The 12,518-nt window shown below is 42.3% G+C and overlaps 1 protein-coding gene across 6 annotated transcripts in view; it reads left to right on the top strand.

Moving 5' to 3' along the window:
* Positions 1-12,518, top strand: part of NPAS2 (neuronal PAS domain protein 2) — a 135,298-nt gene that overhangs the window by 47,495 nt on the left and 75,285 nt on the right. For all 6 annotated transcript variants that reach the window (XM_073664793.1, XM_073664791.1, XM_073664789.1 and 3 more), the window contains exon 6: positions 7,180-7,300. In XM_073664793.1, coding sequence (XP_073520894.1) covers positions 7,180-7,300 — 121 coding nt within the window. The remainder of the gene's footprint in view (positions 1-7,179; positions 7,301-12,518) is intronic.

The following is a 12,518-nucleotide window of genomic DNA, read 5'->3' as shown; positions in this document are numbered from 1 at the left end:
TCAACATTAACAGAAATAAACACTTGAAATAGATCACTCTGTTTGTAATGACTCTATATGATATATGAATTTCACTTTTTCTGTTGAAGAACTGAAATAAATTAACTTTTTGATGATATTCTAATTTTGTGAGATGCACTTGTATATTTGTAATATCAAATGTACTCATCATATCAGAAGAGACTCAATATGTGAAAAATGTATGGTCATACTTCTTAAAAAGTAAAGCTGAATAAATAGACAGCAGATATAATGAACTAAATAGAGATATATTCATGTCAGCAAATACATTTTACTAAATGTTGTATTTTACAAATGTGCAATACAGCACCTGATATATACACTGCTCAAAAATATAAAGGGAACACTTAAACAACAGAATATAACTCCAAGTAAATCAAACTTCTGTGAAATCAAACTGTCCACTTAGGAAGCAACACTGAGTGACAATCAATTTCACATGCTGTTGTGCAAATGGAATAAACAATAGATGGAAATTATTGGCAATTATCAAGACACCCTCAATAAAGGAGTGGTTCTGCAGGTGGGGACCACAGACCACATCGCAGTACCAATGCTTTCTGGCTGAAGTTTTGGTCACCTTTGAATGTTGGTTGTGCTTTCACATTCGTGGTAGCATGAGACGGACTCTACAACCCACAGAAGTTGCTCAGGTAGTGCAGCTCATCCAGGATGGCACATCAATGCAAGCTGTGTCTGTCAGCATAGTGTCCAGAGGCTGGAGGCGCTACCAGGAGACAGGCCAGTACACCAGGAGACAAGGAGGGGGCCGTAAGAGGGCAACAACCCAGTAGCAGGACCGCTACCTCCGCCTTTGTGCAAGGAGGAACAGGAGGAGCACTGCCAGAACCCTGCAAAATTACATCCAACAGGCCACAAATGTGCATGTGTCTGCACAAACGGTTAGAAACCGACTCCATGAGGGTGGTATGAGGGCCCGACGTCCACAGATGGGGGTTGTGCTCACAGCCCAACACCGTGCAGGACGCTTGGCATTTGCCACAGAACACCAGGATTGGCAAAGTCGCCACTGGTGCCTGTGCTCTTCACAGATGAAAACAGGTTCACACTGAGCACATGTGACAGATGTGACAGAGTCTGGAGACTCCGTGGAGAGCAATCTGCTGCCTGCAACATCCTTCAGCATGACCGGTTTGGCCGTGGGTCAGTAATGGTGTGGGGTGGCATTTCTTTGGAGGGCCGCACAGCCCTCCATGTGCTCGCCAGAGGTAGCCTCTCGCTCCATCCACCAACGTCATGTTGCAACACAAACTATACAGGAGTTGGTGGATGCTTTAGTCCAGGTCTGGGAGGAGATCCCACAGGAGACCATCCGCAACCTCATCAGTAACATGCCCAGGCATTGTCGGGAGGTCATACAGGCACGTGGAGGCCACACACAATACTGAGGCTCATTTTGACTTGTTTTTAGGACATTACATCAAAGTTGGATCAGCCTATAGTGTGTTTTTCCACTTTAATTTTGGGGGTGACTCCAAATCCAGGCCTCCATTGGTTAATAAATTTGATTTCCATTGATGATTTTTGTGTGATTTTGTTGTCAGCACATTCAACTTTGTACGGAACAAAGTATTCAATGAGAATATTTCATTCATTCAGATCTAGGATGTGTTATTTGAGTGTTCCCTTTATTTTTTGAGCAGTGTAGTAAGTCCCGAAAGTGGGGTGTTCCTATTAAATGTGCAGACATATTGCTGATGACAATTAATATGATATCACTAATTGGTGTAATTTAAAGATATTCTGTGGGAAAGTATTTTTGTTGAAAAGTCATTTGCACCAGGCTCTGTAGTTTTTTGTTTTGTGTTTTGGTTGAGCGCTGCTGCTTCTTCACAGATATTCCCTGTGACATACAATATAAGGTCAAATTCACACGTCCATGCGTTGCTCTACAGTACGGACTACGATGCATGGACTGGTTGCAGATCTCCTTACAGGAACTGGACAACCTCATATTTGCCTATGAGGCTGTTGGCGTTGGGTCAGGAGACCGCGGCCAGTTCATGAATCACAAACCATGACACACGGATGTGTGGATGCGGCCTCATGGTCACTTGGCTGCTGGAAAGGATAGTGTGAAGCAAAGCTACTGGGGCAAGGGGGAACTGTGCCCATTGCAGGTTTAAAATAATAATAATGGGGTTGCCTGGGTTGTGGGCCTACTAGTGTTACTGGGAAAGATTGCAAGGGAGACCAATGTTTTACATCCATGACTGGAGAAGGCTGGCTGAAAGTAATAGACGTATAAACTGATATGAACATGACGTCTTTAGGATGTTGGCATACCCATATAGACTTTGAAGCAGAAGAAACTTCAGTAAAACACCAGCAGTATCTGAATTTTTTTGTGGTGGATGTCTTTTTGGACTTCATTTGCGATGGTCTTGCCTTCTGCGTTTTTTACACCATATGTAGCATAGTGACATAAGCTGCCAGAAGAATGGATCAGTCACTTATTTTAGCCGCTTCACAGCTTTCAAAGCCTTAGGCGGTTAAAAGAAATGACAAAAAGACGGAACAGCACAGCAAGTCATTTTGACATTGCAGTACATACAGTACAGACCAAAAGTTTGGACACACCTTCTCATTTAAAGATTTTTCTGTATTTTCATGACTATGAAAATTGTACATTTACACAGAAGACATCAAAACTATGAATTAACACATGTGGAATTATATACTTAACAAAAAAGTGTGAAACAACTGAAAATATGTCTTATATTCTAGGTTCTTCAAAGTAGCCACTTTTTGCTTTGATGACTGCTTTGCACACTCTTGGCATTCTCTTGATGAGCTCCAAGAGGTAGTCACCGGAAATGGTCTTCCAACAATCTTGAAGGAGTTCCCAGAGATGCTTAGCACTTGTTGGCCCTTTTGCCTTCACTCTGCGGTCCAGCTCACCCCAAATCATCTCGATTGGGTTCAGGTCTGGTGACTGTGGAGGCCAGGTCATCTGGCGTAGCACCCCATCACTCTCCTTCTTGGTCAAATAGCCGTTACACAGCCTGGAGGTGTGTTTGGGGTCATTGTCCTGTTGAAAAATAAATGATGGTCCAACTAAACGCAAACCGGATGGAATAGCATGCCGCTGTAAGATGCTGTGGTAGCCATGCTGGTTCAGTATGTCTTCAATTTTGAGTAAATCCCAGTGTCACCAGCAAAGCACCCCCACACCATCACACCTCCTCCTCCATGCTTCACGGTGGGAACCAGGCATGTAGAGTCCATCCGTTCACCTTTTCTGCGTCGCACAAAGACACGGTGGTTGGAACCAAAGATCTCAAATTTGGACTCATCAGACCAAAGCACAGATTTCCACTGGTCTTATGTCCATTCCTTGTGTTCTTTAGCCCAAACAAGACTTTTCTGCTTGTTGCCTGTCCTTAGCAGTGGTTTCCTAGCAGCTATTTTACCATGAAGGCCTGCTGCACAAAGTCTCCTCTTAACAGTTGTTGTAGAGATGTGTCTGCTGCTAGAACTCTCTGCGGCATTGACCTGGTCTGTAATCTGAGCTGCTGTTAACCTGCGATTTCTGAGGCTGGTGACTTGGATAAACTTATCCTCAGAAGCAGAGGTGACTCTTGGTCTTCCTTCCTGGGGCGGTCCTCATGTGAGCCAGTTTCTTTGTAGCTCTTGATGGCTTTTGCAACTGCACTTGGGGACACTTTCAAAGTTTTCCAAATTTTTCAGACTGACTGACCTTCATTTCTTAAAGTAATGATGGCCACTCGTTTTTCTTTACTTAGCTGCTTTTTTCTTGCCATAATACAAATTCTAACAGTCTATTCAGTAGGACCCCATTTATAAGGCAAGAAATCCCACTTATTAAACCTGACAGGGCACACCTGTGAAGTGAAAACCATTTCCGGTGACTACCTCTTGAAGCTCATCAAGAGTGTGCAAAGCAGTCATCAAAGCAAAAGGTGACTACTTTGAAGAACCTAGAATATAAGACATATTTTCAGTTGTTTCACACTTTTTTGTTAAGTATATAATTCCACATGTATTAATTCATAGTTTTGATGCCTTCAGTGTGAATGTACATTTTTCATAGTCATGAAAATACAGAAAAAAATTTATATGAGAAGGTGTGTCCAAACTTTTGGTCTGTACTGTATATTTATCCATTTTTTAGCGCTTATTCAGGTCACTTTCAGTTGGAATCCTTCTGAAAAAGACATTGTGTGCACATACCCTTAAAGACAGTGATCTGGCACCACAGCTATTTGTCAGGTGTGAAACTAAAGAGGTCAACCAGATTCGTTGCCGGCTCCCTATATATTGCCATAAGCCCGCAAGATGCAGTGGAGAGGATGCTGCAATGGGACAGATAGTAGTGAACCCCCTTGTGTATACTGCACCCTTGCAATGCCAAGTGTTGACACCAGTCCTGTGTAAATATAGTTTTTATAACTGTTTTGCCCTAATTGTGTCTTTCAAAATAGTTCTAGCATGTTCTACAATATTGTATAATTTTCACCTTCACACTGCAACAAAAACGTGCCATTGCTGTCACTTGGGCATGTAATATCAGTCCATTTGAATGGGTATGGATTAATGGGAATCACAGAAATAAAAGAGCCTGCCATGTCGTAGAATAAACAAAAAGCAAAATAAAGGACAGTCTTCTGAAGCTAGCCTACTTATTAATAGTTTCCAGGCAACAACATATTTTTTCTGTCTTGCACATAAGAAAAAATCTGCAAATTGACATGAAAACCGCAAAGTTGTGCAGGACACAAGAGCACTTCATTTCTAGATAAGTAATTTCTAGATAAGTTTATTATGATGGCATTCACTTAGTGTACAGACTACAATATTTGTTACATTTTCCTGGTGTCTGGATGTTTATTTTTCATGACTTGTCTATTGTTATTGGTCTCAATATTAAAGCTGGTACAAATCGATTTGCAGGACCCCGTCCACTTCTGCGAATCGATCTGCACCTACTCTAATTATTCCCCACAGCAGATAGCTGCTCCACCTGGCAAATAAATTCCTGCCACAGCTGATATTTGGATTTAGTGACTGGAAAAAGTAAAATATTTTTACCTGCAATTGAATTTTTCTATAAAAAACAGTGAATACTCAATTTACCTCCTATTTTGCAGGCCATCCAACTCTTTGAAGGTTAGGAGTGTCAGGACTAGAACAAGTGTGGGTTTTTCACCTATAGTGGATTGTAATGGGTACAGAGCTAGAAATAGTACACTGCCTGTAATCAGAAGCATAGGAGCATACTCACTTAGGGTGGGTTAAAACTGTATTTTGCAGGGTCTGTTTGGTGTATATATCTCTTTGGCCTGTCTACACATTTTACTGCTAGATCAAATAACTCAGTCTGCTGCAGTTACAATTCCTATGACCCAAGATCATACATGGCAGGTAAATTCAAAGATCAAAGCATAAAATCCCACTCCTTGTTAATCCAAGTATTTTTTGGTAAAAAGGTGGCAAACATATTGATAAGGCATCATATAAAATTAGATTCTGCGCTTCCCCCAATAATAGCAGCTGATCATTCAGTTTTAGAGAAACTGAATCCACGTCAATTGTTTCATCATCGCAGCTTCGTTCTAAGAAGAGGTTGAGCAGAAGAGTCAACCCTTGTATACACTGTGTGCACAATTATTAGGCAATTTGTATTTTTGATATCCAATTTTATTATTGAACAACTACAGTGCTATCAGTCAATCCGAAATGTTAATAAACCTGAATATTTAAGAATGTAAATGTGAGGCTTTGTCTTTCTTAAGAGAATATCTATGGTTGCATAATTATTGAGCAACTATTGGCAGTAGGTTTGGGAGTTAATTTTGAGTACATCGTCTTTCCCAAAAAGGTCCAACTAGCTCATCTTTAATAATAACAGACCATAGCAGTACCCCACCTTACTCATGTGTGAGTTGAAGTGGAGGTCTGTGCCCTTTACTGAACCAGCCTCGGGCCCATCCATCTAGTCCATCAAGAGTCACTCTTATCTTATCAGTCTATAAAACCTTTGAAAAATCTGTCTTCAGATATTTCTTGGCCCAGTCTTGAAGTTTCTACTTTAGTATCCTATTCAGTGGTGGTCGGGTTTCAGCCTTCCTTACCTTGGCCATGTCTCTTAGCACTGAACAGCTTGTAATTCTGGGCACTCCATGGAAGTTGCAGTTCTGGAATATGACAGCATTGGAGGATAATGGGTTCTTGGACCTGATTCTGCTCAAATCTTTGGCAGTTAATGTGCGTCTTTTTTTCTCAACATGTTTTTTACGACCCTGTTGACTATTTACATCAAAACTTTTGATCACTCCCCAATATCTTAGCAATTTCAAGAGTGCTGCGTCCATCTGTAAGACTAAAGGGTGTTGATATCCTTAGGCAACACTCTCCCCATGACACAAGTACACATCACCAGATTTGCTTAATCCAATAAGAATTGAAGTTTACACAGTTTGGAATTGAAAAATATGCATCAAATGATGATATTGTCGAAATACTCGTCTAATAATTGTGCACACAGTGTATGTGCTCTGTTTACACTGTGCTTATTGTCTGAATTTGGTTTTCTGTCATATCAGACAGTCGAGTTGCAGAATTATCTGTCCTCTATGGATAACATTTTGAAAGTGAACATTTTTAAAAATGAGAACTAAGATAAGTGAAGTCTATTTGTTAAACTTCAGAGCTTCTACAAACAGAAAAGCAGCAGGCAGATTTCCATGTTATCCTTGCACATTTGTGATTCTGCTGGTACTGCCAGTGTATCTAAGAAATCAGCGGTGGAAGTTATTGCTTGTGCTCCAGCTGCCAGGATAGGAGCAAACTTCTCATACCGGCACTTAACTTCTCTGATGTTAGCATTTTAAAACAGTGGAGACCCCTTGTAAAAGTTATTGCCAGGCTTGGATCACCTTGCCAGGCTTGGATCACCATGAAAACTGTTCAGGACCTGAAAAAGGGCTTGGGACTGTAAGGACCTACCTACTGTATAAGGACATACTTGTATGTAGAAATAGGCACTGGTGTATATTTCTCCTTATATTATTCTAATATTATATTTTGCTTTCTTTGCTACAACCATATATAAAATGACAGAAGTACATTCATTAGATTAAATGTTAACTTACCTAGTTATTTTTCTCTCTACAGTCAGATATCTTGGATCAAAATCTGTTGAATTTTTTACCAGAGCAAGAGCATTCTGACATCTATAAAATTCTGTCTTCACATATGCTTGTAACAGATTCTGCATCTCTCAGCTATCTAAATGGTAAGTTTAATGTTCCTTCCTATGTGCTCACGCAAAAAATAATAATATACTTGGGATGGGGCCAGACATAGTGGTCACTACGCAGCCAAAGTGTGGACATGATGTGAAGTGTGGACCCACCTCCTGACAGTCACAGTGACTGGCAAATGTATTAAAGGAAAAGAAGAGTAAATTGATTTCTTATTGATAATGCTTATACAAAAACCTTAGTACAATTAAAGCGTCTGTCTGGTGAAGATCGGTTATCACCTATCTTCGGGATAGGTGATCATTTATTGATCGATGAGGGTGCGTCCATTGAAATTCACACCATTCGAAGAAACATGGAACTTTCATCACCGAACATTACTCCATTTATTTTCTATGGCATTGTCAGAAAAAGCCAAACAAAGCGCTCAGCCGCCTCACAGAGAATAAATGGAGCAGCGGTCAGGCATGGGCATTGTTATTCAATTCTAACTGGGATAAAAGTGTCCCATTCCGTTGTTGGACCCTACCGATCTATAAGGGTGCTTTCACATTGTGTTTTGCTACATGCTCGGTGGCCCAGTCAGGGCTTATGTCCGAACCTCCCCCCTGCAAAAGGGGATTCGGACATTATAATAATAATAATAATTTTTATTTCTATAGTGCCAACATATTCCACAGCACTTTACAATTTATGGGGGTCTTGAACAGACAAAAAGACATTACAGAATAAGCATAACTCAGATATTACAGTAAAAGGAGTGAGGACCCTGCTCGCAAGCTTACAGTCTATGAGGAAATAGAGGGGGGCACAAAGGGTAAAATGTACATATATTGTATAATAAAGCCTTAATATAATAAACAGGGTAAGTACAAAACACTACATGAACTGGTCATCAGCCAGTATGTGTACAGTACAGACAGAGGTTAATCAGTGCATGGATGGTATGAACATGATTTTGAAGAAAATTTTGATATAGGCCAAACTGGGACAGTTAGATAAGTGTGTGGAGGCGATAGGCCAGTCTAAAGAAATGGGTTTTTAGGGCACGCTTAAAACTGCGGGTATTGAGAATTCATCGAATTGTCCGAGGTAGTGCATTCCAAAGAATTGGCGCAGCACTTGAGAAATCTTGGAGACAGGAGTGGGAGGTTCGGATTAAGGAGGATTTTAGTTTTAAGTCATTAGCAGAACGGAGGGCACAGGTAGGGTGGTAGTCTGAGACGAGGGAGGAGATGTAGGGTGGTGCTGAATCGTGGAGAGCTTTGTGGGTAAGAGTGATAAGTTTATATTGAACTCTGTATTGGGTGGGCAACCAGTGCAATGACTGGCACAGGGAAGAGGCATCGGTGCATCGGTGTATCATTAAACTATAATGGTGCTGACAGAGTCAATGTGTGCTCTATCGTGCATAATTTTCGGGCGTATATGTCTACTGGAAGTAGACACTCAGACACAGTCTACTATATCTGGGTGTCCGCCTCCAGTAGGTGTATATGCCCGAAAATGTTGCACGTCAGAGCACACGTTTACTCTGTGAGCACCACTATAGTCCATCAGCGCATACATCCGAATCCTGTTCTGCAGAAGGTTCGGATGTAAGCCCCGACAGGGTATCAAAACACAATGTGAAAGCACAATAAGTTATCACCTTTCCTCTCAATAGGTGATAAATTATCTTCACTGGAAGACCCCTTTAACAATAAGTATTCACCTTTCGCTTATTTCTCTAAAATCTATTTTCTTGAATGGGAGATAAACTATAGTACTCTGCTGCAACCACTGAACAATGAATGGAGCTGCAGTTCTCTACATCCAGCCGCTGCTGGAGCAGAAATCAGCTGCTTGATGGGGGTGCCAGATGTACTCACGGATTGGTCATCAATAGTGTTGAGCGATACCTTCCGATATCAGGAAATATCGTATCGGATTGGATCGGACCGATACCCAAAAAGTATCGGATATCGCCGATTCCGATACCGGAAACCAATGCAAGTCAATGGGACACAAATATCGGAATGAAAATAAACCCTTTCTTTCCTTGTAGGTTAATTCTACATGAAGTAAAACAACTAAGAATAATGTAGAATGTATTACGCGAAAAGCCGGCAATTCATCAGCGGCATACACCGGTACCCGACAATTTACAACAGAAAGAATAGAATATCACACATAGATTAGATACATAGAAACATGTCAGTCACATATATAAGAAGTACAGTGACAGTGTTGATTACTGTACTTGTCATTTAGTGTAAAGGATTTATTTAAAAAAATAATTGTGTTTTCATGCACCGTCTCTTTAAAAAAGCCGGCCGGCAATTCAGCAGCGGTACCCGACAATTTATAACAGACAGAATAGAGCATCACACATAGATTAGATAGATAGAAACATGTCAGTCACATATATATGAAGTACAGTGACAGTGTTGATTACTGTATTTGTCATTTAGTGTTAAAATAAAGGATTTATTTAAAAAAAAATTGGCATGGGGTTCCCCTTAATTTTAGTCTCTAGCGGAGGTTAAGCAGACGGCTGGGGCAGATGTTTGAAGCCTGGGAAGGGGGTAATACCCACGGAGCTTCCCAGGCTACTAATATCAGCCCCCAGCTGAATACCTAGCCTTTACTAGCTATTAAAATGGGGAACCCCCAAAAAAATGACGTGGGTCCCCCCTAATTTAATAGCTAGCAAAGGCTAGGCAGACAGCTGGGGGCTGATATTAATAGCCCAGGAAGGGTGCCATGAATATTGGCCCCCTCCCAGGCTAGAAACACCAGTTGTCAGCCGCCCCAGAAATGGCGCATCCATAGGATGCGCCAATTCTGGCACTTAGCCTCGCTCTTCCCACTGCCCAGTAGCGGTGGCAGTGGGGTAATAGGGTTGGGGTTGATGTCAGCTTATAATGCCAGCTGACATCAAGCCCAGGTTAGTAATGGAGAGGCGTCTATAAGACACCCCCATTACTAACCCCATAGTCAAAGTTAAAAAAAAAACACAAACACCCAGAATAAAGTCCTTTAATTGAAATAAACACACAATTCTTTATTGTTCTAAATTAAACTATACTTACCGTCACGCCCATTCCAGCTGAAGCCAACGATCTCCTGCAATAAAAGAAAAATAATAAAGCAACATCATCCTTACCTTCCCATGGTTCCCAGGACGGGTCCAGCTCTGCTACATCGAGATAACAGGCTGGACCGCAGCAGAACGCTGCCATCCAGCCTGTCATCCCGCAGACACTGAGAAGCGCAGACATGCTTGCGCTCCTCAGTGTCTCTCTGTGATGGCATCCAGATGAGCCGAGTTCATGTCCAATGAACTCAACTCACCTCATGCACGTCACTGACAGCGTGGGAGAATTCTCCTGCACTCAGCGCTTCAGCGTGAGAATTCTCCCACGGTGTCAGTGACGTGCATGAGGTGAGCTCATGTCCAATGAACTCGGCTCACCTCATGCACGTCACTGACAGCGTGGGAAAATTCTCCTGCACTCAGCGCTTCAGCGTGAGAATTTTCCCACGCTGTCAGTGACGTGCATGAGGTGAGCTGAGTTCATTGGACATGATCTCACCTCATTCACGTCACTGACAGCGTGGGAAAATTCTCACGCTGAAGCGCTCAGTGCAGGAGAATTTTCCCACGCTGTCAGTGACGTGCATGAGGTGAGCTGAGTTCATTGGACATGACCTCGGCTCACCTTTATGCCGTCACAGAGAGACACTGAGGAGCGCAAGCATGCCTGCGCTTCTCAGTGTTTGCGGGATGACAGGCTGGATGGCAGCGTTCTGCTCCGGTCCAGCCTGTCATCTCGATGTAGCAGAGTTGAAGCTGTCCTGGGAACCATGGAAAGGTAAGGATGAGGTTGCTTTATTATTTTTCTTTTATTGCAGGAGATCGTTGGCTTCAGCTGGAATGGGCGTGACGGTAAGTATGGTTTAATTTAGAACAATAAAGAATTGTGTGTTTATTTCAATTAAAGGACTTTTTCTGGGTGTTGTGTTTTTTTTAAATACTTTACTAGAAATTCATGGTGGTCATGTCTAATATTGGCGTGACCCCATGAATTTCGGGCTTAGGGCCAGCTGATAATGCCAAGCTGGCGTTAACCCCTTTATTACCCAGTGAGCCACCGCACCAGGGCCCTGGATGAGTTGGGTACAGCGCCAGAAGATGGCGCTTCTATGAACGCGCCATTTTCCGGGGCGGCTGCGGACTGCAATTTGCAGCGGGCGGGGGGGCCCAGAAAGCTTGGGCCTCCCTGTGCTGCGGATTCCAGCCCCCAGCTGCCTAGTTGTACCTGGCTGGACACAAAAATAGGGCGAAGCCCCACGTATTTTTTTTTTTAATTATTTCATGAAATTCATGAAATAATTAAGAAAAAAAGGGCTTCCCTATATTGTTGTGTCCAACCAGGTACAAATAGGCAGCTGGTGGTTGGGGGCAGCCCGTTCCTGCCTGCTGTACCTGGCTGGACACAAATATAGTGCGAAGCCCCACGTCAATTTTTTTTAAATTATTTCATGAATTTCCTGATATAATTAAAAAAAAATTGACGTGGGGCTTCGCACTATATTTGTGTCCAGCCAGGTACAGCAGGCAGGAACGGGCTGCGCCCAACCACCAGCTGCCTATTTGTACCTGGCCGGACACAACAATATAGGGAAGCCCTTTTTTTCTTTATTATTTCATGAATTTCATGAAATAATTTAAAAAAAAAATACGTGGGGCTTCTCCCTATTTGTGTGTCCAGCCAGGTACAACTAGGCAGCTGGGGGATGGAATCTGCAGCACAGGGAGGCCCAAGCTTTCTGCCCCCCCCGGTGCAAATTGCAGTCCGCAGCCGCCCCGGAAAATGGCGCGTTCATAGAAGCTGGATGCTGTACCTGGCTGGCATACAAAAATATGGCAAAGCCCACGTAAAAATTTTTGGGAAAAATTAATTAAAAAATAAATAATAATTTAGGGACTGCATCTTTATTGACTCCTCAAATGTAATTTAGTGTTAAAATAAAGGATTTATTTAAAAAAAAATTGCCGTGGGATTCCCCATAATTTTAGTCTCTAGCGGAGGTTAAGCAGACGGCTGGGGTAGATGTTTGAAGCCTGGGAAGTGGGTAATACCCACGGAGCTTCCCAGACTACTAATATCAGCCCCCAGCTGAATACCTAGCCTTTACTAGCTATTAAAATGGGGGACCCCCCCCAAAAAATGACGTGGGGTACCCCCTATTTAATAGCTAGCA

The sequence above is a fragment of the Phyllobates terribilis genome, unplaced genomic scaffold, assembly GCF_046119375.1.
Source record: "Phyllobates terribilis strain yellow unplaced genomic scaffold, ASM4611937v1 Scaffold_2__4_contigs__length_985480577, whole genome shotgun sequence".
Lineage (NCBI taxonomy): Eukaryota > Metazoa > Chordata > Amphibia > Anura > Dendrobatidae > Phyllobates > Phyllobates terribilis.
Note: the sequence above shows the minus strand (reverse complement) of the source record. Positions and strands in the feature narration are given on the sequence as shown.